Consider the following 27,250-nt stretch of genomic DNA (forward strand, 5'->3'; position numbering starts at 1 on the left):
GTAATCGGTAAGCTTAAGTACCTGATCGGCCCGGGGAGTGGACTTTTCCCTCACCCCCTTTGAACGTTGTTTCTCATGCGGCCACATGCGGGTGCAAGCGTGGTCACGACCCGGCGTCGACCGTGGCGTGGGGCTCTTGTAGTCGAATGGGGTGACCCTGATCCACTAGCCAGAAAGAAAGGGGAAATGTTGCATGGGGACTCGGTTCCCATGCGTGTGTTTAGGTCTGCCTAGCCAGGTTAACAAATTCGATTCGAATCGTCCGCCTCTCATGGAAATTGGGACTGCTTAACCCTTTTGCCACATAGAGTAAGAAGTGAAAGATGATGATGATGATAATGAATATGGTTGGTTGGTTGATGAAAGATAATTGTTTCCCACCATGTATGCTATTGGATAGATGCTCACCTAGAATGGTTAATTGAACTAGAATTTGAAAGCTAAAACCTGAAATTAAGGATCTACTCTGCTTTTCGGCAAAACAAACCACTCAAGCCAAAAGCCTTGCATGTCTAGATTAAGGGCTAAGTATACCCATAGTCGGATAAGCCTTGCTGAGTATTAGTATACTCGGCCTTGCTTGTGGCTCAACTTTGTTTTCAGGTGATACGTTTGAAGATCAGGTAGCTAGCTTGACTTGGCCGTGTACTTTACCTCCTGGTTGGTCGGTGGAGTGGGATACGACTCCGGCCAACGATGACAATGCCGAGTGATGTCATGTACGGGCTTCATCATGACATCTTGTATCGTCGTTTAGAGCTCGCTTTATTTCCGCTGCAGTTGAACTCTGAACCACTTTCAATTTGAACTTCAAGTACCTTTCTGAGATTTCGAACTTGGTGTGTACTAATTAAGTTAAGACTCTGTAATGTAATGTATTTGTGAAATATTGTACTCTCTGGACTCACCTTCGTGTGGGTTGCATGTAAGCTTTGGGTTCGATCGACGCTCAGGTGGATTCTTCGGGACTTTACCCGACAGCCCTGCCGGATTACTTCGTTTGAAGTGCGTGTTAGCCGGGATTACCTTTAGGGTGATGGTTAACGCACTTGAGCCGGATTAATTTGGGCGGTGCTGCCACAGCTGGTATCAGAGCCGATCAAAGCGCACACCCGAGAGTGCAACTAGATTTCAAAAGTTTTCCTTAAAACTTATCCACACAATCGCGTTTGGAAAATACGTTGGTTCGCTAAGGATCGTGCATAGTACGTAAAGCCCTAGGGAAAATTATGGGAGTTACTAGGTGGCTATTTAACTTATGGTTTATTTATGACTGACTTCCAGCACATTTCTTTCTGTACTTTAAATTCAGTACTTTACATTATGTAACGACGCACCTACGCTAAGGTAAGACGGTAAGGATCCTCAGTCAACTGAGAGAGTTTGACCTTCCCGTCGGTGATGCGAGCCGAACGCTGCCCTCAAGCAGTGGCTTACTTGAGGTGCTGCCAATATACCAACTATTAGTTGGCTATATTGGGACTAAAGTATACTCAGTCAGCTGAGGGAGTCTGAACTTCCCGTCGGTGATGCGAACCGAACGCTGCGCTCAAGCAGTGGCCTACTTGAGCTGCTGCCAATATACCGACCATCGGTCGATTATATTGGGAGTAAAAAAACCGTGAATACGTCGCCTCGGTAGCGTATGAGCACTGTCCATGCAGTGTTGGACGCATGGATGCCGCTTCTATAGTAAGCGGTAATGTATGGGGACGCTTTCATGTGTGCTGGCATGAAAGGTTCGATGAATATATATCTGTCAATTTTTCTGCAGGTACACTAACCACGATTACGTAAGTTAAGAACGGTTAGAACTCGGCTAGATATATATATATATATAGGGAGAGACGTAAATTGTGCCATGCCACTGGTGCTAACCCCGTAAGTCCAAAGCTATTTGGCAATTGTTTGCCTTGTGAGGACGAATAGGTCGTGCATGCATCATGATCATAAACTGAAAGCCAATGAAAATGGATGTGGGTTAGTTGGGAATATTAAGGTTTGCACATGAGCACGATTCATTTTCTCTCGATCAAGGTCTATCTAGAAATCTGTCTTTTCTGCCGTATCAAGAGAGATGGGACTTATTGGATATATCAAGGACCTTATATGCAGAAGTGCACGAGGAGAATTTTACTCCAAAACTTGTCTACTACCTGTTGTTAAAATTTGAGAATTTTTGGACATCAACTCCTTGAGTTATGGCTACTTTAGTGCACTACCTAGAATCTGTTTTTATCATCTTGATTCACAAGTTTTTCCCATATCACACACCAAATCATTTCTTTAGAGGGCCAACCCTGTCTAGGGGAAAATGTGTCACCTACCTCCTGTGTGACATTGAGCATTTATCGTTTTCTCCACTTCGAGTTATGATCAGCTTTGTGCCACTCCTTTTCTGAATTTTTGGAACGAGCACCTAGCAGCCCGCACACTTTTAGCCTAGCTTTGAGTTGGAATCTGGTAAGTAGAATCTGAGAGAATTGTTGGACAACAAGTGGAGATAGAATTGGAGAAGGATATTTGCGGGGATCCCAGGATCCAGCCTGGCTCCCTAGTCAGCCCATCAAAGAGGAGTAATGGTATCTCCCTTGGTCAAGTTTGAGGAAATCTCAATTGCCCTTCTTGCTCATATAATTCTTTTGAAAACTAAAAATGGTGCATGCAAATCCGAGAATATCATGTAGGATCATTACATGTATGGTTGTGGCATTGCCATTGCCAAATCACATGCATTTTTGGGGCTCCGTCTCCATTAACATCATATGCATCTAGGAAGTACTTCTGATTTTCACCGGGCTCTATCTTCCCTCCTAGCCATGCACATTATTTGGGTTGCTATATTTTCATCTTGTCGTGGTGTTTGTCACTGACATATGGTGCCGCGACGGAACCTAGGGCCTCGTATGCGCTACAGCCATACGCTTGTATCACTAGGTGCGCGCTGGTATCATAGTCCGCGATAGCAACTCCGCGACATACTATTTTTCGCAACCTGCATAATGGGATGACTTGGGTTCTAATTCGGGTCAAAATAAAAATAATAAGGAGTACCTGCATGACTCCCACGGTTGCTAACATGCATTCTAACACGTGCACCATCAGTCATGCATCATGACGGGCACATCATAGCCAATGCAACACGCCATGTGCATAATTTCATAAATGCATAGGTCATCGCATCCATGCATTGTATCATCGATCTCCTGGCATGTTGGCATTTCCATAATACATTATTTTTCTCAGAACCAATATCAACTCCATTAAATTAAAAGCAACTTTGAGCAAGAATGTCTTGAGAAAACCTTGCTTATGCCACATAATAAGATCTCGGGTTAAAAATGCCTCAAATAGTAGTAGAATTGATCCTGTTGTTTTCCATGCTACGCATGTGCCAGTGCAACTATTCAATTATGTACATATAAGATCCTCAGGAGTCACCACACCGAAGACGAAGCCACGTGGGGCACTGAAAGTATCTAAACCAAAAAATTTCGTGTTTTCCTAATCTCACTACAAGGTACACGCACGTTCCTCTCTAACTTTACTCACCCGAATCTCGGGACGAGATTCTTTTTAAGGGGGGTAGGCTGTGACAACCCAGCTTATTAAAACGCTAATTAAGAATTAATCCTCCGAAGATGCATTTTGAAGTGGGTTTAATTTTAACACCTACACGTGTTTATACGCGTGTTAACAAAATTTAAACCTTAATTCAGGAACCATTCGTAACATTTAAACCACTGAGAGAACACACCCAAACTGTTAATGGCAATTCAGCATGGGTTAGACCTAAAAAGAGCAAGGAAGTTATAAACAAAAATTAGGATTAAAACATATCAAATTAATTTGACCCTAAGTCAGAACACGTGAATAACTTTTTAACCATTGCGAGTATGCTTATGAAATTGCATAGGCATCTCACCAACATCATGATGAACCAAAGTCTAGTTGAGCTCAAGAGAAGAAAATAAAATTTTGCACATGAAATGATAAGTTGTTTCAACTCAAGTTTTATAACATATATTGATTTTGAAAATTCTTTAATTAGGCCTAAAAGGTAAAATTCAAACCGTTGCTTAAATAAACTTTTGCCTAAAACCAAAGTTGTAAAATTTTATATGACAAACAACTTCCATGTTCAAAGTTTTTCAAGTTGCCATGCAAAATTTGGAGAAAATTTTGAAATACAAAATGTGTAGGGAATTCTTGGTTACCTTTAAGTTTCAAATTTTAACTTTCAAACGGAGCTTCAAATGGAAATGTGCCTGAAATGAAAGTTGTAGGATTTTGAATTTTGAACAACTTTCGTTTTCAATCTTTTCTGAGCTTCCATTGAAAAATTGGAGAAAAATCAAAGTCAACTCTCTCTCTCTCCCCCCCTTTCCTCCTCCTCCCTGCGCGCGCGGCAGAGCACTCGAGCACCGCCCTCGCTGCGCCGCTGCACCGCCCGCGCTCACTGCCCTGCTGCCGACCTGCTGCTGCACTTGCTGAGCTCGCCGACGCCCCGCTCCAACCGAGCACGCCGCGCCTCGACGCCCGCAACGCGACGCGTGCTCACCGCCGCTGCCTGACCGTCTCGCTGCGACGCCGCCCGGCCACGCCACCGCGTGCTGCTGCCTAGCTGCGCCGCGCTCGCCCTTACCATGCGCCTCATCCCTGCAGTGCCCCGGCCCTTCCCAACCCTGCCTCCCCTCTCCCTGGCCGCTATAAAGGCCAAGCCGAGCCTCACACGCGTGCCCAGAGCTACCCACCTCGCCGGCGCCCACCATTGCCACCGCCAGCCAAGGCTCGCCGTGGAGCCCTCCCTTTCTCCCCTTCACGAACCCGAACGACCCCTCCACTAGTGTCGCCTCAGCCTGGTGAAGCTTCCCGACCACCCTGCGCTCTCTCCCCTCGCCGGAACGCGAGCCACAGCCGCCCGCCATGGCCGCCGCCCGAGCTCCACCACCGAGCTCCCCTCTGCAGCCCCTCTCCTCCCTCTTTTGGTCGCGCAGCATGCGTTCCGGCTCCTCCCCTATCCATTTCATCCCAATCCAAGCCCCCACTCTCCTTCCCACGCACTAGGATGTTGTCGCGACCACCATTGTCGCCGCCGGCCATGGCCTCACCGTGGAGGTCCCCCCTACAGGCCACCGCCGAGCCAACTCAACCCAACCACGAGCATCTCCTGCATCCTGAGAAGCTCAGCGGCCTGCTCCCGCCCCCGGACTGCCACCGGAACACCACCTCCGCCGCAAACCTCGCCGCCCCGCCCGCCTACACCGCCGGCGACCCCCCAAATCCGGCTTCCCCGACCCCAATAAGCACACCCCTAGGTAGCTCTTGGCCCCCTCCTTCTTTTCCCCCACATCTCCCTCGCCGTCGGCGAGCAAGCACGTCGGAAACCCGGCTGCCGCCGGTCCTCTGCTCTGCAAGTCCGGCCAGGGACTTCCCTGCAAGGAAAACAAAACTTCCAGGGGTTAGTTTGCAAAATATACTTGGACTTCAAACAGCAAACTTTGAAAAATCGTAGTAAAATCGGAAAAATACAAACTCAACTGTTATGAAATCCTTGCACATAGATCTACAACGTTTGTTAAATCCACTTTTGCTTTTGACTAATAGTTTTATCTCTAGATTAAATATTTAGTTTTATCCACATTTGTATGTACCCTAGTTTCCCTCATTAGAAAAATCTCATATTTTCACTATTGCTTGATTTTCAGTACATGAACATTACTGTAAAATTTTAGGCACTGAAACTAAGTAGTTTACTCTGTAGATTTTTTTAGTTAGATAAATGCCTTGGAGAGGAATCTAAATTCATATACTTGCTGTATAGCTCAATAAATTATGAAAACTTTACCACAAGCTCATCTTTAGGAATCTAACCTACTGGTAAAATTTCATTACCAGAACTTGCATTCTCTACCCTAGAGATTTGTTTTTGTACTCTAGTAGTAATAGATTCATGAGTTTGTCTGATTTATTTGTTACATCAAATGACCTAAAAAATTTTACTGCACACTAGTGAACTAGTAAATCATCTCTGATAAAAAAATATCAGCACCATTCTATGCTTTTAGCTTTAGTTATAGTTTTCCCTTGTTTTCCATGTATTTATATAATGAAAAACACTTTTCTGCATGTTTCTAAAAGAAAAACAGCAAACCCAGCTCCTTTGTGAGTTAAGTATAAATAAAATACTACTCGATAAATGTTTGCCCAATAAAATATTTATGAAAGTGTTTCATTCTCCAATTCGGGTTTTGTTGGACTACAACTTTATAGTGAAGTAAATAAAAAGTTGTTACGGTCACACAACTCATGCATGTGCATTCCATATAGATACGCCAACTCTCGCCAACGGTACGTACGAGCTGGTGCCGGAGTCCGAGAGTGAGCAGCGTGAAGCTCAAGTTAATCTAACTGAAATTACTGAAGACCTGAACCAAAGTTCAGAAGAGCCCAAGGCTAGCTCCGCTCAGGAAGGCAAGCCCCGGAGTATGTCCTACCTATTTTAAATTTATGCAACTGTTTATATTCCTATCTACTTGTGCATTTAAGTTTGTAGGAATTGTTTGGAACCTTAGTTGCATGATCCTAGGTACCTATGCTTGAACACTAGTATGTGTAGGTCGTTAGTTGGCTATGCTAATGGTTCGGTAGAAGTCGAGTGATTTCCTGTCACTCGCGAGCTCATAGGAGTTGAATGCTTACTACACACTGCAATATAAGATTTACGGACGGGGTTGTTGTACTTGTGATACCCCATCTGTTTAGTGAAAATGGATAAGGCCGTGGTGTGTGGTTGTGGTGGTTAAGCGTTTGAACGTACTAACCACATGCCGACAAATATGGTAATCGGTAAGCTTAAGTACCTGATCGGCCCGGGGAGTGGACTTTTCCCTCACCCCCTTTGAACGTTGTTTCTCATGCGGCCACATGCGGGTGCAAGCGTGGTCACGACCCGGCATCGACCGTGGCGTGGGGCTCTTGTAGTCGAAGGGGGTGACCCTGATCCACGAGCCGGAAAGAAACGGTAAATGTTGTGTGGGGACTCGGTTCCCATGCGTGTGTTTAGGTCTGTCTGGCCAGGTTAACAAATTCGATTCGAATCGTCCGCCTCTCACGGATATTGGGACTGTTTAACCCTTTTGCCACATATAGTAAGAAGTGAAAGATGATGATGATGATGAATATGGTTGGTTGGTTGATGAAAGATAATTGTTTCCCACCATGTATGCTATTGGATAGATGCTCACCTAGAATGGTTAATTGAACTAGAATTTGAAAGCTAAAACCTGAAATTAAGGATATACTCTTTGCTGCTTTTCGGCAAAACAAACCACTCAAGCCAAAAGCCTTGTATGTCTACATTAAGGGCTAAGTATACCCATAGTCGGGTAAGCCTTGCTGAGTATTAGTATACTCGGCCTTACTTGTGGCTCAACTTTGTTTTCAGGTGATACATTTGAAGATCAGGTAGCTAGCTTGACTTGGCCGTGTACTTTACCTCATGGTTGGTCGGTGGAGTGGGATACGACTCCGGCCAATGATGACAATGCCGAGTGATGTTACGGGCTTCATCATGACATCTTGTATCGTCGTTTAGAACTCGCTTTATTTCCGCTGCAGTTGAACTCTGAACCACTTTCAATTTGAACTTCAAGTACCTTTCTGAGATTTCGAACTTGGTGTGTAATAATTAAGTTAAGACTCTGTAATGTAATGTATTTGTGAAATGTTGTACTCTCTGGACTCACCTTCGTGTGGGTTGCATGTAAGCTTTGGGTTCGATCGACGCTCAGGTGGATTCTTCAGGACTTTACCCGACAGCCCTGCCGGATTACTCCGTTTGAAGTGCGTGTTAGCCGGGATTACCTTTAGGGTGATGGTTAACACACTTGAGCCGGATTAATTTGGGTGGTGCTGCCATAAAAGTCTGACTTTGTGTAGGTGTAACCGACCCCAAAACCATCACCACGCTTGAACTGCTTAATCATCATGCCCAACTGCTGCTCACTGGCAGAAACCCAACTAAGAATCGCCCTAATATAGGTATTCTCATTCTCCAAGTTGGCTTTCTCTACCGCAAGATTATCCAAATCAGAGATCAAACCGGGGCAAACAGAGCAATCAATAGGTGGGCTAGACTCCACAGCCTTAGTTTTCCCTAAAGACTTAACCAAGGCGTTCTTCTCATCTAGCTCCGACCTAAGCGTGGGACAAAGCTTACAAGCACCAAGTAGAACTAGCCTAGACTTCATCTCCTCTAGCTCGCACACAACAGTAGCAAACTTAGACTGCAACGAAGTTAGATCGGACTTAAAGATAGGACACTTATCACATTCAAGCACATCGCTAACAATAAGAGCGTCCTTAACCAGTTCAAGTTCATGCTTGGCCTTAGCGTGCTCATGAGACACGTCAGCAATCGAAGTCTTAGCAACATCTAAGTTCGCGACGTTCTCATCATGCTTGGCACGGAGAGCAACAAAATCGTTCATGTGAGATATGCAGCCAGCACACTCATCCTCACTAGATTTCTCCCTAGCACAAGCCAGCTCAGCCCTAAGCTTTCTACGCTCTCTAGCTGCTTCCTTAAGCAGCATTTTCTGGTTGTCGAAAGCGGCGTACAACTCCCTAACCTCTGTATCTAGCAGGTCAATCGTGGAGTTTACCTCTGTATCACTCTCGGATCCAGGAGAAGAGTCGGCGTGCATCGGTGTAGCATGTCCACCTGAAGACGCACGAGCACCATCAGCTTCGCCCGCCATGGTGCAGAAACCCTTGCGCTGACCGGCCGCCAAGCACAGGCCGATGAAGCCAGTGGCTTCCTTGTCCCGCTTCTTCTTCTTCTTGTCGTCATCGTCGGAGGTCAGTGAAGAAGAGCGGTCGATGTCGGAGCTCTTGTCGAGGTCGCTGAGCTGCGCCAGAAAGGCCTTCTCCCGCTTCTTGGCCTTGTACTGGAAGCGCTTCTTGAGCGACTCCTTGTCGAAGCGTCCTCCCCGGTCACGACTGCGGTGCTTGTGGCGCCGACGCTCCTTGTTGGAGCCTCCCTCGTCGCGGTCACGGTGGCGGTAGTAGTCGAAGTGGTTGTTCTGGCCACCGCCGGACTTCTTTCGTCAATCGGCGATGAAGTGGTTCAGATCACCGCAGTTGTAGCACCCGGGGTTCTTCTTCCTCTGCCTGTTGTGGTAGACGCGCTGGAACTTGCTGATGAGGAGGCACAAGTCATCGTCGCCCAGCGTCTCCAGCTGCTCATCTGTAACAGAAGGCAAAGAGGCAAGAGAAAAGCCAAGAGCAGAGTTAGCGTTAGAGCTCGATCCACCTGGGCCAGTCACAAGAGCGATGCTCTTGGAAGGAGGGGCACCATTGAGCTTGGCTCGTGTCTGGTTATCAACCTCCGTGGCCTTGAGCTTGCTGAAAAGCTCGTTCACGGTCAGAGTCTCATAGCCAGCAGACTCAATGATCATGTTTACCTTGAGATCCCACACAGAGCGGTCAAGTGCGTAGAGCAGCTTGAGGGCCTTCTCATGCTCTGTGTACTCAAGGGCATCAGCAGATCTGTTCGCATTGACCTTGTTCACAATCGATTGAAACCGACTGAACATGTTGCCAATGCTCTCACCCGGCCCCTGTGTGAAGTTCTCGTATTCATACCGGTGAGTCTCGAACAGTCTGGCCTTCACCTGAGGTGTGCCCTCGTGGTAGTTCTCAAGGCACGTCCAAACTTTGTGGGCTTCCTGAAAACCCTGGACGCGTGAGAACTCCGCACGCGAAACGCCAACGAACAAGGCATTGACAGCCTTGGCGTTGGCCTCGTGCTTGGACACCTGAAGAGGTGTGGTCCGAACGGCAAGCACCTCGTAAGCCTGGTTCCTGGTAATCTCCCAAACCTCGGCTCCCATGCTTTGCAAGAAGGCTCGCATACGCACCTTCCAATAAGCATAGTCCTCGCCGGCAAACACAGGGACCTTACCAAGACTCGTCATGGTCACCAAGTGGTTTTCGAACTGGTTAAGGTACTGAAAACCTCAACCAAACTCTGATACCAATTGAGGGACCGAAACCGTCGACCAGAGGGGGGTGAATGGGAGTCGATCAAAATTTCTTTCGAAATCGATCCGTCGGCCTATATCCCAGAAATCACCCCAAGCCCTCAACATAAGGTATGAGAGAATAGCTATGGACTAGCTATCTCACAGCAACACACCCTTGGAAACTTCGCGGAAGCAAAACGGGAAAAAACTACCCAAAACGCAGCACTGCTGAGTCAGACCGGTCTGACCGCTAGCACAGACCGGTCAGACCGGTTGGGCTGGAAATTGAATTTCCAGACCGGTCAGACCGGTCGCTTCCAGACAGCCTGCAATCAAAGCTTCAAATGGCAAATCTCGAGCAAATGAAGTCCAAATCCAACGAAACTTGGAGGATACCTTCACAACTGTTCCGTGAACATATCCCCAAGAGATCTTTCCCAAAAGATTAACAGATCGTGAGAAATCAAGGGAAGATCAAAGAGGATTGGGGTTTTCTCAAGAACTCAAAATCTCCAATTCGTGAGAACTCGCGATTCCAAGGGGTTTGGCACTAGGCTAGATGCATAGGAATCGTCACAACAAGTTCGGCAAAACACGAATCCACGGAATTGATTCCTCTTAACACGAAACATCCCAAAAGAGGAGAAATCAAGTTCAAAACGCAAAAAGGGAAGGGGAGGACGAATACTCAGCACACATAGATGGTCTCAACAAGATTTCATTCATAAATTTCAGAGGAATTCACCTATACAAAGCTAGAGTCATCCGCCCATCATCCTATCCACTAAAATTGAGAGATTAGCTAAACCCTAACCCTCGTTTGCGTTGGAGTCCTTGGCCCTAACCTGGAGCAGGGGCAGGGAAAAGGAAAAACAAAGAGAATATAAAAAGACTCAAGAGCTCACCCAGCCACGGGCTGGTGTGGGTATTTATACCCAGCTGCTGTGGCCAAACCGGTCAGACCGATCAATGGGACCGGTCAGACCGGTCGGGTCTGCAGCAGCCCGTTGTACAGACTCAATCGACGGCGGAATTTATTTCTTCGACTCGAAGTCTTTGCTGCGATGCCGCCACGTCGACGAAGTTCCGGTCCGCGGTTTTGGAGGGTCCGCAAAACCCGGGTAAGTGGCCGGTTTTGAGAAACCGCCAAAACTTCACGCGCGGGAAGATTCCCGCCTCCACGCCGTGGCCCTAGACGTCGTTCCCGCCTCGGCCTTCTGACGGCCCTAGACACCGCCGACGCCCGTCACCTCCTCGCCTGTAGCGAGGCCTTAGACGCCGTCGGCGTCCGTCGCCTCCGTCAGTCCCGAGACCGACGCCCGTGCCTCCACGACTTGGCGTCTTCAACCGCCGTCCGCCTCCTTGATTTTGTGGCGCAAACCAAGAAACCCGCCTTCCGTCACCGATTGCGCCCTCGATCTAGGAATGAACGCCACAGCTGCCGCCCGGCCCGAGCTCCTCCACGGCAACTCTCCGTCGACACTCGACGCCCGTGTACCTGCAATCCAAAGACCAAGCGCACGATCATACCGCACGGTTGACAATTCACTCATTATAGGCAGGATAGAGTACTCTCGTTCCTCATATGCCCAATAGGACTGAACAGCTAGCTGATCATCAGTTCTGGGGTCTTGCAGAGCTCTCCCCACTTCTAGAAGCCCCAGCTGCATATGACTCGATCAGAATTCAGAACAGCTGCCCAATAGTCAAGGCTTTCAGAGTTCACAGTAGTTCTCAGTTGAAGGTACCTGATGCTCCTTTTCATTGTATCGAAGATCAAACAGTTCAGAATCTGTATATGCAAGACAGCTCTACCATAATGTATGTACTGAACTTTTTTTTACTGTTACCCTTGCATGCAGCCCTTATCACAATCCTGCTTTTGCGCAACGAAGTTTGAGGTCCATGTTTCTCCAAAAGGAAAAGACACGTATGAGAACCCTTCCGGTCTCCATCCCTGACAGAGACTTGGAGCTAAATTGGCATCACAAACAAACACGCGGCTGCCCGTGCTGCGTAGGACGGAGCGGCAAGCGTACAAACCCCGAAAAGATTGATGCCTAATGCTAGGTGGTCTAACGAAAGCAACAGTTTGCAGCTTCTTTATAGTATGTGCAAACTGCAAGCTGACAAACCGCCGAGTCACTGAAATCCCTCGACATGTTGAGCACTGTTTGCCTTTGCCCAGCCAGATCCCCATCAGCGCAGCACTAGAGCAGCATCTGAGGTCAGAGGCAGGGGACGTTGAAATTAAGGCCGATCTCATTGCACCAACCGTACTCCCAACCCCGTCCTTCAAGCTCAGAGTATACTATTATTACCACTAACCTCTTGAAGAACTTGTGTATAAAGAAACTCTTAAGGAATTGACCGGTGACCGGTAGTTCTGAATCGGAGAGCCAGCGTTTGACCTGTCCATGTTCACCTCGCTCCTTTCAAGGAAAAACTGCTTCACCTTGAGCACAACCGACGACCTAAAACCGTAGCTAGGCAGGAGCTGAACATGTGCTTGTTGCTTGCTGCGCCGCAAGGATCCCAGGCCAGTGCACACTTGGCAAAAGTAAGAAAGCTTGCAGTTAGGCCAAGCCCTGGTTTTATTTTAAGCCAAGCTGTCTAATCCTAGTCCCCACAAATCTTCGTTATTGGTAACCATGCATGATTAGTGCAAGAATACTGTACTAGCCCCAACCGAAGTAGGCCAAAATTCACTCCACAGATTCCGTTCTGTTTACTCCTTTCGCGGGTTCCTTGGAGACTTTCACACCGCTAATTTGAAAGAAATTGCCCAAGATCTGACGGCAAAATGTATGCTAAATCATCATTGCTATGTTTTTTTTTCGATGAACGTCATTGCTATGTGAACACGACGAAAGACTAGTGCTTTGGAGGTCTCGGAACTTATCAGAGGAAAGTAAGAAGGTGGATCGTACAAGTTAGAATGATAGGACTTCTAAAGTTTCTAGAATAGATGATCTTTTAAAAAAAGTTTATAGAATAGATATGCTCTGGAATAATTCGCCTCATTTCTTTATTTTCCAAGACGAACAATCGATCGACTTAATTTACGTAAGATCGAGACTCCATTATTTTTATATGACATGAAACGTATGCAGGACAACCCACATTCTTATTGTTTGCTGTCTAATATAAAACTCGATTAATGTTCTTATAAACGTAGTCAATTATGCTTCAGAGGTTGAAGTCTTGGTGAAAATAAAAGGGTCATAAAAGATATAGATGTCTCAGCAAGTTAGCACGATGGAACCTTGTCCATATATCATTCTAGACCGCCACGGATAAAATGTGTAATTGGCTTAATTGTTGTAGGAAAATATTACACGTGATGAAGTAAGGTGTTCTTGTTTGCAATAAATGTTAGCCTGAAAGGATCGGGTGCTCTAACCTAAGAGGGGGAGGGGGTGAATTAGGTTATAATAAAAAACTTGACATATGGCTCCAACTAGTTTGTACAAAACTTAAACTAAATCAAGATATCTAGATGTGCAACTAGGTTGTTCTAAAGTGAAACCCCTATCCCAAAAGAGTTATGCACCCTATAGCCTTTCCTAACAAGAAACTATTCTATGAAAGTAAAGGCACAAAGGTTGCAAGTATTAAATGTGAAAGCTTAAAGAGCGGGATAGGAGATAGCAAACTCTTGACGCGGGTGTTTATCCCGTGGTTCGGTTAGCCACAAAGGCACACCTACATCCACGTTGTTGTAGCACTCACTAAGAGTATTGCTACTCGGCAACCAATTCTTTTTCGTGAACACAATCACGGTCACCTTGGTCTCGGGTTTTACTAAGGAGCTTCTCCACAAAGGATGGGGGTCTCCACGTCCCCCGCACAAGGTGTCGTCGCCGCTCCACACCAAGTCGGAGGGTCGATGACGTTGCCGGCGAGCTTCATGCTCCAAGGTGCCGGCGCACCAAGCTCTTGCTTTGGTTCGCTAATGAACCACAGCACAAAGGCTCGAAGCCTTGCAATCTCACTCACTAAGAGCTAATCCTTTACACAACACTCTCAAAGTGTGCTAAGGGCTAAGGATATGATCTTGATGCTTTTGTATGGCTTGGAGGTGTTCTTAAGTATGTGTGGGAAGTCTAGTAACTCCAGCAAACTTCAAATGGCCGGGGTGAGGCGTATATATAGGCCACCAAGTCTTGTAGCCGTTGCTCCAACGGTTAGCAGAAAATCTGCGTATCATCGGATGAACCGATGCCTCTGGCTGGGGTAGTGTCGGTTCATCCGGTCACTCTCAGACCCGAAGTAGCCGTTGAACTCCTGACAGCTGACACAGTGATCATCGGTTGAACCGATGCTTGACCGTCGGTTAAACCGGTCACTCACAGCACTCCGTTGGCCTTCTTCTCTTCTGCTGATGTCATTACACCGATGTTATGCACAGATGCTTCACCGGTTCAACCGGTGCTGAAGAATCTTTTCCTGGGCGCTTGACATCGTCTCTGGAACATAATATGCCCGATGCACCGATGCCCCTTTTTGAACCATCGGTTCATCCGGTGCCTATAAACTGACTTGGCTTCGATTCTCTTCTGCACCAAAATACCATGGCGTCGGTTCTTCCGACAACAATCGGATGCACCGATGCTCATGCGTCGGTTCTTCCGGTGCTACTGACCGAAAAGCTTTCAGGGCGCTGCCCTGAGACCCGCGAGGGGCGGCTTCCCCTCGACCCCCGTCCGCTAACCGGGTAGCAGAACGCCCGTAGGGGCGGCCCTTCGACCTAGCTACGCCTATCTTCTCTCTCTTTGTCATCACTTGAACCTAAAAGCCTGAGAATGATCATCTTAACAATCATATTAGTCACATTGATTGCGTTGTCAATCGATCACCAAAATCACTCGAAATGGCATAAATGATGCCATGTTCGTTTCATAGCCCACGGATAAATGTTGGAGAAAAGTACTAATTGACTTCATCGGCTCATTGCAATGTGAAAATACCAAAATTAATACTAGGGAGGTTTTAATCTAGCTAAAGGAATCTAATGAGGGTCCTCGAAAATTAGCGCAATTGAACTTCTTAAATTGTATAAAATACAAATGGATTTCTTCAAACAATTCATTCATAATTTTCTATTCATTTTTGTGTCTTTGACTTCACTGTGCCATATACTGAGATTTACATACACAAAGGAGTACAACCCGCATGCTTTATTTGGCGAAAATGCGCCATTCGGGTACACAAACTAACATTTGTTTTTGTTGTGGAATTCCTATATTTCCTTTTTTATGCTGTTGCAGAGTTCCAATCTGCAAACATGATTGAAGATTCCTGAAATATGTACTCTGATATTAAGATTTTTCCGCATGATGTAACATAAGTATATATAGACACCACATCATAGTTGATTATGCATTTATGCTCCAGCCACCAATATGGGCACATAGAGTGTTTAATGAAATTGCCCCACGATCTCAAAGGATTGTCTATAAAATATTCTATATGCTGAATCATCGTGCCTATATGAGAAAACCGAAAGGGTACTACTAAGGAGGTCCTGGTCGCAATGATGAATTTGCGGTTGACCGTAACTTGGCGAACTCACGGTCGATTTTCACTCACGCTCTCCCTTTCCCGTTCCTTTCTTCCTTCCTCTTCTCTTTTTCCTCTCTCTTCCCTCTCTTCCTAGATCTAGCCGCCTGGTGCTGGCCGTCCGTCCTCCTCCGCATCCCTTCCTCTCCTCCATGGCCGGCCGTCCTCCTCCCCATCCCTTCCCTCTGCCTCTCCCTTCCTCTCTCTCTCCCTCCCTTCCTCTGCTCCATGGCCTGCCGTCCTCCTCCCCCTCCCTTTTTTCTCTGCTCCATGGCCGGCGGCGAGGGAGGAGAGGCGGGCGGGGCCCCTCTGCTCCGTGGCCGGCGGCGGGGGAGGGGAGGCGCGGCGGACCTCTCTCTGCTCCATGGCCGGCGGCGGGGGAGGGGAGGCGCGGCGGGCCCCCTCTGCTCCATGGCCGGCGGCGGGGAGGGGAGGCGCGGCGGTCCGGCGGCAAGGAGGGGAGGGGTGGCGTGGCGTGGCGGCGGCAGGGACGGGAGGCGTGGCGGCGGCAGGGACGGGAGGCGCGGCGCCGGGCCAGCGGCGTGGAGGGGAGGCGGCGGGGTGGGGAGGAGGCGCCGCCGCCCGCCGCCGCGCCAGATCCAGTTTTTTTTTGCAAAAAATTTTCAACAATTTTTTTTGAATTCCTTTGATTTTTTCGGATGAAATATTTTTTAATGATACAAAAAAAATTCTTGAATATTTTCTGCTCTCCAATTTTTTTTCTTGAAATTTTTTTCCGCTCTCCTTTTTTTTGCTTGAAATTTTTTTTGGTCTCCAAAATTTTTCGTCAAAAATTTCTCTCTCTCTAAAATTTCTCTTACAAAAAAAATTCCAAAATCGGAAAACGACAAAAAAATTACTAAAAATGGAAGAAAAAAAAACGGTCGGGAAATCGACCGTAGGGAGCCCCTCCCTACGGTCCACCGTAAATTAGCGAGACCCGGTCCTGGTCTTGTTGAGAAAAGGGTAAGGGAGTCTTATTATAAGTTACAATAATGAAAGGATCTAGAGTGGATTTTAAATTGCCAAACTTAATAAGTCACTGGAGTTTCTTTTGTGTAAAGGTAAGTTTCACTGGAGTTTCTTTTGTGTAAGACTAAGTATTTAGCAAGACCGCACCTTGGAAGCACAAATAATTATGTTTCTTCAAAATAAATAAAATAAAGGAAGGATATCTTCGCAAGTTAGCACAATCAAAATTGTTGATTGTGCTATACACATCTGAAATAATTCATTCACCTTAATTATTTTGCACTAATAGTTTGATTCCATTATGCTAGAAAATGGTCACTCATGAACAATACGATGGTCTTTCAAGTTAATTAGCATGATGAAACAGCACGAGTTGTTTGCAATCAATTGATATGTACTTGAAAATTGGTTTGGGTTTCCTGTGACTGAACAATTCATTCGACTGTCTTTGTGTAATTTTGACTTCATTGCGCTTGGCTTAGATTATGCATGAAAACTGAAGTGCAACAAATCAACATGCATGTTTACCTGCTGAAAGTTGCTGTTCTTATATAAGCAAAACGTGACTAGTATACCCATGAGATTATATCTCCATGGTTGCAATTTGAAAGAAAAAAAAAGAATTGGCACAGAAGTCCTGGCAAATTAGCATGGTGAAACGTAGATATGCCATGAATAATAATTCATTCATTTCCTTATTTTTTCTGATTGTTTGTGAAATTGATTGCTCAAAATGGGTCCACATGGGGAGTGTGTTTAAATCTCTTCTGATCAACTTATTCTCACGGTAGGATAGACCGTCAGAACACTAATTATCATCCGATGTGAACAATCACCACATTAGTACTGCTAAGTAGGTCTCGGTCGTGCCAAACAGAATCTAATGACAGTCCTAGCGAATTTGCTTGATGGAACTTCATGGATTGTTTACTCTGCATATATACATGTACATTCCGCGGACGATTCGCTCAACTTGTGTTCTCCTTTTTATTTTGGATATTTGACTTCACTGTTCTGGAAGAAGTTTACAAAAGAAATATGCAAGTGTTGATTGTGCTCCCAGCCCAGTGTTCCGTCTGCACTTGTCATGAACTTTTCCCATGAAACAAAAAGATAATCAGGGTACAAGCATCATTGCAATGTGAATCAAGACTGCTACAAGTGAGGTCTGAGGAGCGAGGTTCGAGTCTACACCTACCTCGAGGAATCTAGTGAGGGTCCTGGCAAATTAGCACGACGGAACATGTTAAAAACTTGGTTGACGGTGCAAATAGATTCCTCGAATCATTCCTTCAACTTGATTGTTCCTTTCATTTTTTTTGTTTTGCGTATTTGACTTCCAATTCCCCTTACCTTCTTCTTTCTTTTTACGATGTTGCGGAATGATTCCAACTTTTATAAACGTGACTTGCGAAGATCCCTGCAGCCGGAGTCGATTAAGCATGGAGTGTTTTTCAATCCGTAGTTTTCTGAAGTTTTCTCATGAAAGGAAAGATAGATCAAATGGAGTACAGGCCACAGCAAAAATGGAGTACGTACAACCAATGAAAAAGTACAGTCGTGCTAAAAAAATACCACGCCGGTCTAGCAAATTAGCACGATGGAACCCACTAATCTATTCACGAATCACAGTCCAAATATATGTAGTCCTCGAACAATCCGTTCACCTTCCTTGTATTTTAATCTCATTTGTGCATGTGACTTGACGGTGCTGCAAGACTGAGATAGATCTCGGACGCGTCTGCCAAACCCGCACGTTTATCTTCCGTATTGTGCCATTCTCGCATACGCAGATTTTTTTTCCTCTCAAAACCTGACCAAAATCTTCCTGCAACCGGAGTTGATCAAGCACCGGCACCGGCACGTGGGGTGGGGAGTGTGCGCGCGGAGAGCCTGCTGCCTGGACTCCTTCACGATCTCTTCTAAGACCACGAAATGGACAAACGTGCGTGCGTACGTGGCCCCTGCACACCTGCCGCGATCTTTCCGAAGCCCTGCCGCGCGGGGCGCGGCCGGCGGCCGGCTCGATCCTCGGAGCCATTCGCTCCGCGCATCACGGGGGCGGCGCCGCGGCTTGGAAAGCGACGGCCAGGACCTGGCGGATCGGAATTGCCCGCTCCCGCAGCTGGTTCCCCGGTGGTGGATCCGGGGGGGCCGTCCGCCGTCGCCGCCGTCGAGCTAGAGTTACCCGTCGGCCGTCGCGCACGCGCACGCAGCACAACGCACACGGGCCGAGGCAGAGGCCGACGCGCCCGGCGCCCCCGCGCGCGGCTCACGTGCGCGGGATTGTTTGATTTCATGGACTTTTTTAGTCTCTGGAACTTTTTAGTATTTAGAAGTATTAAATAAATATTAATTATAAAATTAACTGCAGAATTTTTGGGCTAAACTGCGAGACGAATCTAATGAAGTATCTTAATCTATGATTAGCGAATGGTTACTGTAGCATCACTGTAGTCAATCATCAATTAATTAGGCTCATTAGATTCGTCTCGCGAAAAAGCACTCAGCTGTCAAAAAACATTTATAAACAAATTTTATTTAATACTATAAAATAGTAAGATTTTTTTTTGATGTGATAGAGACTTTTGAAAAAAGTCGTGGAGCCAAACAAGGCCTGGTGAGGGAGGCGGCTGTTCCGCGGGCGTCAGCATTCAGGCGCCGGACGGTTAGGCGGTTACGCCCCGACCACGTCACGCCGGCCGATGATGGTGCTGCTGCTGGGGACGAGGCGCACGTCACGAGGAGCTCTGGATCACGTCATACCTCCACTGCACAAACAAGTTCTCCTGTAGTATTCAACTCCGGAGCGTCCCCGCAACAGATGCTCTGCTTTGACTCGTCCCTCCACACGAGCCAAAAACCGGGGCGCGTCACTCGTGGACTGCGCACTTTGACCCCCAACAACCGCGACGGCCAAACCATCCGTCCGTGGTGTCGCGTCGCGTCGCGTCGCGCCGGCTGGCCTCCTCGGGTGTTTGTTTCAACCTTGCCGTGCAGCAGAACCCAACCTCCACCGCGGCCGGCCGCCGCACAAATCAATGCGGCCAGCCTCGGCACGCCGCCCAACGCACCCCCGGCTGGTCGCGCCACCGTCACTCTCTCTCTCGCGCGCGCGTGCGGCGCCACGTTACGGCGGGGGGCGTCCGTGCCCCAGCCGTGCGAGCGCGACTTCCGGCTCCTCCCCCACCAAGCGGGGCAGCCGGGCGGCGGCCGCTTGGTAAGGCTGCCGCCGTCGCCGCCGCCGCCGCCGCCATCCGGCTCGGCTGACCGACCAGCCGCGCCCGCTGCATGCAGCGCCCTGGCCGTTTCACATTCCCCTGCCTCAAAAGTCTCTCTCGTGACGCTCGCCGGGGGGGGGGGGGGGGGGGGTCCCTCGAGAGCCAACGATGCCAGCACGACGCCACGGAGGCGAACACACTTGACCACACGGACGACGACGACGACGACGACGGCATCAACCACACCCGCATCCGCATCCACACGCACGAACACGCACTCGATCTCGCAGCCGGTTTTCAGTGTCGATCGGCTCGATCGACGACGCGCGTGGGGCCTCCCTTCCCTGATGGAAACGGGGAAGAGCAGGGGGGGAGCGGACGGCGGCGTGGCGCCCCTGCCGCCACGGCAGGTGCCGTCTCCGCTAGCGTAACCGGCGAGAACGACGAGACCCTCTCCACCGCGGCGGCGGCGGCATTGCAAGTTCCATTGTGAACGGTCGCAGATTCCCTGGCAGGCAGGCAAAACGGATCGAGGGAGCGGACGGGACGGGACCCAGCGGCCGGCGGCGCGCGCGAGCACGGCGTCACCGGCCGGGGGGGGGGGGGGGGGCATGTGTGTTTTCCTTTCCGTTGCTCTCTCGCCGGGCGGCGTGCCTCGACGGCGCAGCCCGGCAGGGGCATGATTGGTGCATGCAAGCTAGTACCAAAAGTCACCTCGTGTTCGGTAGGGTCTCGAGGGGTATGACAATTGCGGCAGGTTCGGTAGCCGGTAGGGAGAACGTGCGGCCGTTGCTGCCGGAAATGGAGATTCCGTTTACAACTGCGTACTACTAGCAAGGAGTGTGCAGGGGAATTCAAGTGAACAGTGCGAGTGGTAGTTTTTTTTTTGAAAAATAAAGGTCACGTTTCGACGAAACAATATGTACATACGGGCCCACACATCCTGCCTTCAAACTAAGCGTATTTGAGGCACGCATAGGGAAAATTTCTCGAAGAAAAAAAGACAAGAATGTCTTCTCATAGCTAAGCGCTGTAATATCTTATTTTTCATGTTAGATTGTTCTGAGATAATTTAGATTATTTTGGGTTAGTTTGAGGGATTTTTTTCCAAAAAATCCGATAAACATGTTTGTCAGCAACCTCCGAGCTTTCTCTCCCCGATAAACCGACACCAACAACAGTCTTCCGGCATGAGCATAATTTACTACCATGCGGTAGGTGTGCAAGTAGGAGTAGCTAGCTAGCCATTGTTCTTCCAAATCTCGTCTCACGAATTTCCAAAATGGACCGCTACGTTGTTGTACGCTACTACGTACTGCGTACTACAAAAGTAAAATTCCAAACAGACTGCTGCTGCAGCGTGCCAAAACTTCTCCCGGCACCTTTCATTTGTTTACAAAAAAAACCATATTTTTAATGTCCTTTTCGCGTGGACACAGCATCAAAGCTGAAGTACAGTACAAGTATAAACCGAGAGAAAACGACCATATTACACACTTCCCTCTCATGCCCCTTCAAGATTCAAAGGCGTGCGATTGTGCAAACGCAGGACGTGCCACCGATCCCGTACGCCGGCCGGCGCCGTCGGCTCACCTGCGGAGTGGCACGACTGCACGAGCGAGTCACGATGATGTCGCCACGCGTTGCTCACGGATGACCACGGCCGGGTCCGTCGCGTACGGCAGCGGCAGGTCAGGTCGACCTCCCCGCCGGCCATGGTCCGGCGCCGACCGATGGTTGCCTTCCATTGACGGCGTCGCGCCGCGCGCGCGGCGGAATCAGCGATCAACCCGGCCGATCGAGCACGAACCCCGCGGGCGTCCCGGCGTGATTGACCATGCCGCTGGGGCGCGCGTGCCTGCCGTGACAGGCGGAGAAAATGGGAGAACTCTTCGCGAGACACAGGACAAGGGAATGTACGACGCGCGCCACCTGGCGTCCGCCGTGGCACCGTGGCAGAACGGTCGGTACCTGCAAGTTTGGAACTTTTGGCCGTCAGATCCTGAGAGCAGCAGCGATGTTTGCAGGGACAGACATTGGCGGGGACGCAGCTAGCAGGAAAAGAGAAAAAAAAAATCCAAGAAAGATCAAATTTGAATATATAAATTATGTATCGGGGTGAGTTCAAATTTTTTGTTATTTTGTATAGTCAAATTTTGTGCGCGCAAATTGTGTTCATCCAGCATCAGAAGGGCCTGAACCCCCGGTAGCAAAGTTTAAGCACTTGAAAGAACCTTTTTCTTTCCGTCTTCCTACCAGAGACTAAAGTTTATGCTACAACGATCTAACTGAAGGTGATGACTACTTCTTAATCTTACTTCCCTAGCTGGCTCCATGAAAACTAGTCAAGTCTGGCAAATGGCTATCCACTGGACCCTCACGATTTTACTGCCCATTCTACACGGCCCTGCTAAACTTCAATTCATTAGTCGTCAAATTTCCACCACTCACCGGTACCCCTACCATGCCCAATGCCTTTGCCACATTGCTACCTTCCTTGCCTAATGTGTGGGCGTATTTTCCTCCATCACCTTCACCACTTGGCTGTTGAAAATAAGTCGTCATAGGATGTTCACACACATACACCTTCCTTCTTCGGTCATATGTGATCTACTAAGTAGGAGCTGGCCTGATAAATATTTCCTCATCCTCTTGCAAATAAAAGAGCATCAACTACCTTGCAAAATACAAAAGGATTTACTTACAAAATACACCCCTCCCTGTCCTTGAGCCGAATACCACCATCACCTTTGACTCCAAAGCCCCCTACGGCCTACCTCCCCTTTGCCTTTCGCCCTCCCCCTTTTAAATTCCTTCACACGCCCTACGCGGCTACGCTCAAACACCACATCCAACAAAGCGAGCCAAACCCATCGCGACCGCCGCGAGAGCGGAGGCGGAGGCGGAGGCCAAACCCAAGAGAAACACAGCCGCGCCACCCACCAATCCCGGCCACAGCAAGCAGGAGGAGGAGGAAGAAGAGGAAGCAGCAGCAGCCGCTGCCGCCGCGCGGCAATGGGCAACAGCATCGGCGGCCGGCGCAAGGGCGCCAAGGTCATGCAGCTGGACGGCACGGCGTTCCGCGTGAAGCCGCCGGCGTTCGCGGGCACGGTGCTGCGCGACCACCCGGGGTTCCAGCTCCTCGAGTCCGAGGAGGTGAAGCTGCTGGGCGTGCGCGCCCGCCCGCTCGCGCACGACGCGCCGCTCCGGCCGGGCCGGCTCTACTTCCTCGTCGCGCTGCCCCGGCCGGCCGCACCGCCGCGCCGCGCCTGGTCTGGCGCGCTCCAGGTCGGCGCGCGGGAGCGGCTCGAGTCGCTCATGCTCACGCGCCGCTCCACCTCCGACCTCTCCCTCCCGGCCTCGGCCTCGGCCGCCGCCACGGCGCCGCCGTCGCCGCTCTCCACGGCCTCCGAGGGCGGGCCCGTCCGGCTCCGGATGCGCCTGCCCAAGGCCCAGGTCGAGAGGCTCATGGCCGAGAGCCGGGACGGCGCCGAGGCCGCCGCCAGGATCATGCAGCTCTGCGCGGCCAACGCCGGCAGCGGCGCCGCCACGCCGGAGAGGGGAATACTGCGGACGCCCGAGCGGAGCCCGCGGTTCGTGCCCACGCCTGACTGGGGCGCCGGCGCGTTCGCGCAGACGCCGGAGCGGAGCCCGCGGTTCGCGGCGACGCCCGACTGGGGGACCGGGTTCATGATGCCGTCGGGCGCTGGGACGGCGCCGAGGACGCCGGAGAGGTGGCCCGCGCTGCCCCGCACGCCGGAGTACGCGTCGCCGGACGTCAAGGCCAGCCGGAAAGAGGTAATGCTCGCCATCGATCTCTCCCGGATTAGTTGTCTCAGAACGATTCTTCTCGCCATGCGTCCTTGCTGAAGGTTGCACGCACGCACACACAAAAAAATGAAAAAAAATCCCCTGGGCATCACCTTTTGCAAATATCTTGATTTGATTCTCTGCACAAAACTGAAACTTAAAACCAACTGATTTTTCTCACATAACATAGCATCCTTGTGAGAAGCACGTGGTAGAGTTCTGCTGCTTTTGACCAGCAATCTCTTGGGAGTATATACAAACTGGTAAGCAGCACCAAAATGGTAGCATGCTTTCACAATTTTATTCTGTAAAAGAAAATAAAATAAAATGCAAAATGAGATCAATAGGCACCCGGAGTTATATTATAATTTTAGGGAACTCGAGAACATCATTATTTTTTTATAGCGGATATGCAAGAAGCGCGAGTTCATGAAAACAGAGCATCAGCAGTAGTCGACAACTATTTTTGGATCACTTGGTAGCAGTCAAATTTTACTGTTTCTGTTTGTCCTGTACATTGCGTGTAAATTCTCCAACTAAAAAAAAAGTAAATCGGATAACTGAGATGAAAGCGAGTGAGACCTGGGGGCAGTGACAACTTTGTCTGAAACCACTCGGATAGTCGGATCCCTGACGTGCCCTCCCGGGCACAGATCGATCTGGAGCTGAGAATGTTGTCATCACGAGTGCGTCCAATACGCTAGGCTAACCTGAGCACCACTATTAAGCTGGGGCCCCATTCCATGTCACTGCCCCTGGCCTACTAATGGACGACAAGGGTTCCAGATCATGCTTACACACAAGAAACGACTAACGATTTCCCACAAGAAACCCAAAAGGGATCGATCGAACACCATTTTAACTCCCTTTTATGCTCAAATCCAAATGCGTTCACATCGCCTTTTGCCGGGTTTGGTTTCAGAGTTTATAATAGCCAGGTTAGCTAGCTAATCCTTATCCAGATCAATCAAACATTAATAAAATTTCCCTTTTCGAAAAGAAAGACCGGCCAAACAAAACTCAAAACCAACTTCTTGTGCCAGTAGATAACACTAGATAATTACTAGGATTCAGAAAAGGGGTCATTGTTGATGGGTTAGCTTTCCAACCCTTTTTCATGGTGTTCTGGGCAATACACAAGCTGTATGCATCAAAGCATATCTCACGAGGGGAGGTGGTGGTCACCACACTGGCAAAAGCTTCCCCGGGAAACCTCACGGAAAAAAAAAGTGAACAAAGGCGAGGCCGGCGCCGCCATGGATGTTGCGATCGTCGCGTGAAGGTGAAAAAAGGCGGGAGAGGCCGGCGCTGCCGAGCACTTGAGCAATGTCTGAAGACTGGCACACAGGTTGATGCCGTCCTGGCACGCCAGGGATTCATTTGCCTACAGGTCCGGCGCCGCCTTGTTGGTTGTGGGTGTGGGTGTGGGTGTGGCGGCAGCACGCGGCGGCGGCGGCGGTTGGGGAAGGATATAGTGCGAGGAATTTTCCAAGATTTTGACTGCTCCAGTGACTAGGCAAATACAGTTGCTTGTCACTCTCGTAATCGTAATTGAGTTGTGCAACGGTAGCTGAATTCTCTGCTTCAGTTTCTCTCTGCGGTTTCGGGGTCCTAGTCGTAGACGTCGACATTAATTTAATCCGCAGCGGAACAAGATTTGGTCTTGCTGCTGAAATTTCAAAATAGGTTCTTTAGGTCATCGATCGATGTGGTCAGCAGATGTTTCAAAAGACAGGTATCATCCTGGGTCTAGCTGAAACTCTTTCTTAAGGTTTTTCAATAGCTTTTCTGCAGTCATCTCCCCTCTACGTTTTTTTTTCTTAGGTTCGAATTTTGCATTTCTTATAGTGAAACTCCCAGTTGATTTGTGAACTGGGCATATCAGTTCAAGTTTAGGATGAACATCCATCTTATCGCCACGTCGAGTCTAGAAATGATGCATAACAATCTGAAAATGTACTAATTAAAGCATCTGGAAGTGGCAAAGTCAGAATGGTAGGCAGTCAATGTGTGTTGCGTGACCGAAAATACTCATAAATTCATCTTTGAATAAGAACAAAAAAAAGGAATTCTCCTGTGGTGGCAGCACAAAACACGCCGTTAGAGTGAGTCATCGCCTCCAATTAGAGACCAAACCGATTCACGGATCACAATATTACAAGTTGCTCATCTCACACCCATCATCAGTTCATCACCAGCTGATCTTTTCAGTCGCCGTCGTTTGCGTCCATTCACACAGCAACCTGATTTGTTCTTGGCAGCAAAAAAAAAAAGAGAGGTCAAAACTGATAATTAAGAACTGGTGCAATTAACCTAGCTTGTTAGCAAGCAGCACGGCCGGCCGTCACACGACACTGTCTAATGATCTCATCGCAATTAACCTTATCGCCATCGCCGATCCTTTTACATACACATCTTTCCTTCTTTTTTCCATGTCAAGATAAAGGGACGTCTCCGATGTTCCGAGACATTCATTCCTCGGCCCATTTTAATTTGAAACCCCATTATTGGTGTGCGTCCACCCAGCTTCTGTCACGCGTTTTACTTTGCTTGTTTTCCCGGCAAAATTTTCAGCACATCGTTATCCGCTAATACGTGTGCGGATCGGCAAGCGGTTTTGAAATCGGATTCCGTTCGTCGTTTTTGCTGACGGTTTAATTCTTTTGTTAATCTCTGTGTGGTGTTTCAGAAGCGAACGCGGTTCGTGGCGATGCCGGACGAGATCATCGCGTGACTTCGTCTTCGCGGGAGAAGCGAGAGCTCCGTGCGGTTGCTTGCGACATCGCCGACATGGCAATGCAAGCGGGCCGGCGAGACGAGGTCAGAGAGCCAGGAGATGTAGACTGATCCGCGCTCGGTCCCATGGTCGTTTTCCTTTCCTTGGTTGCGGGCTGGAGATGATCGGCGGCAGCCGCCGGTCCACGGCGGCGGCTTCCTAGCTGCCTCGCTTCCGGCGACATGGACTGGGGTGTCTTGTCTGTCATCTTTTTTTCTTCTTCTTCTCCATTTCCTCTTGCTTGTTCCTCTTGCTGTGTGGTGTACGTATGGGCTGCATCTGTAAGGCTCTCTTGCTCGTCGTCTCTTGATGTAGGTAGCTGATCGAAGAAGCTTAGAGTACAAAAAAAAATAGATCTGCATGTATATGGACACATACTTTTGTGGAGATGGCAGTTATAACTTATAAATACCTATGTAGCCAACGAACAGCTAGCTTCTCGTGTCATCATCCCGAGCATGATTCTGTCTCTGTAAATATTCCGTCAAAAGAGGAATAAGGAATAACTGCAAAGTGTTTTTGGGGGCTCAATGTTTACCATCTGGAATCTGGAACTAAGATAAAGATGGTGGCCAACGGTTGAATGGAAAGTGTGAAAAAAAAACTCAGCTCGGAACCGACTTGATCGTGGAAGTGCAAAGAAAGCATTCCGCAACCAGTGATGTGGGTATTCTCAAAAAAAACTCCCACTCCAGTGCGTGCTACTTCTCTCCTCTTTTCATTCTAGATAGAGAGAGCAGCCTCCTCGAGAAAAAAAAAACAGTGATGTGGGCTGGGCAGGCCATTTTCTGCTCTTGGATATGGCGGCGGGGCAGTGGTGCGGCCCAGTCCAAATGGTGGATGCATCGTCCAGGTCCAGTCCAGTGGCACCGCCTCGGCCG

The 27,250-nt window shown here is 48.8% G+C and overlaps 1 protein-coding gene across 2 annotated transcripts; it reads left to right on the forward strand.

The window, feature by feature from the left end:
• The first annotated feature begins 22,573 nt into the window (after positions 1-22,573).
• LOC120704669 (uncharacterized protein At1g66480-like) lies at positions 22,574-26,882 on the forward strand. 2 transcript variants are annotated; one of them, XR_005687640.1, is made up of 3 exons: positions 22,574-23,581; positions 26,283-26,499; positions 26,561-26,882. XR_005687640.1 is itself a non-coding variant. In XM_039989144.1 (2 exons), exons 1-2 carry the CDS (start codon positions 22,799-22,801, stop codon positions 26,325-26,327), a joined length of 828 nt encoding a protein of 275 aa, XP_039845078.1. In that variant the 5' UTR covers positions 22,574-22,798; the 3' UTR covers positions 26,328-26,882. The 2 variants fall into 2 exon arrangements, 1 of the variants encoding a protein (XP_039845078.1); XM_039989144.1 differs by having other exon boundaries at positions 26,283-26,882.
• The last annotated feature ends 368 nt before the right edge of the window (positions 26,883-27,250 follow it).

This window comes from Panicum virgatum, chromosome 4K (assembly GCF_016808335.1).
Source record: "Panicum virgatum strain AP13 chromosome 4K, P.virgatum_v5, whole genome shotgun sequence".
NCBI lineage: Eukaryota > Viridiplantae > Streptophyta > Magnoliopsida > Poales > Poaceae > Panicum > Panicum virgatum.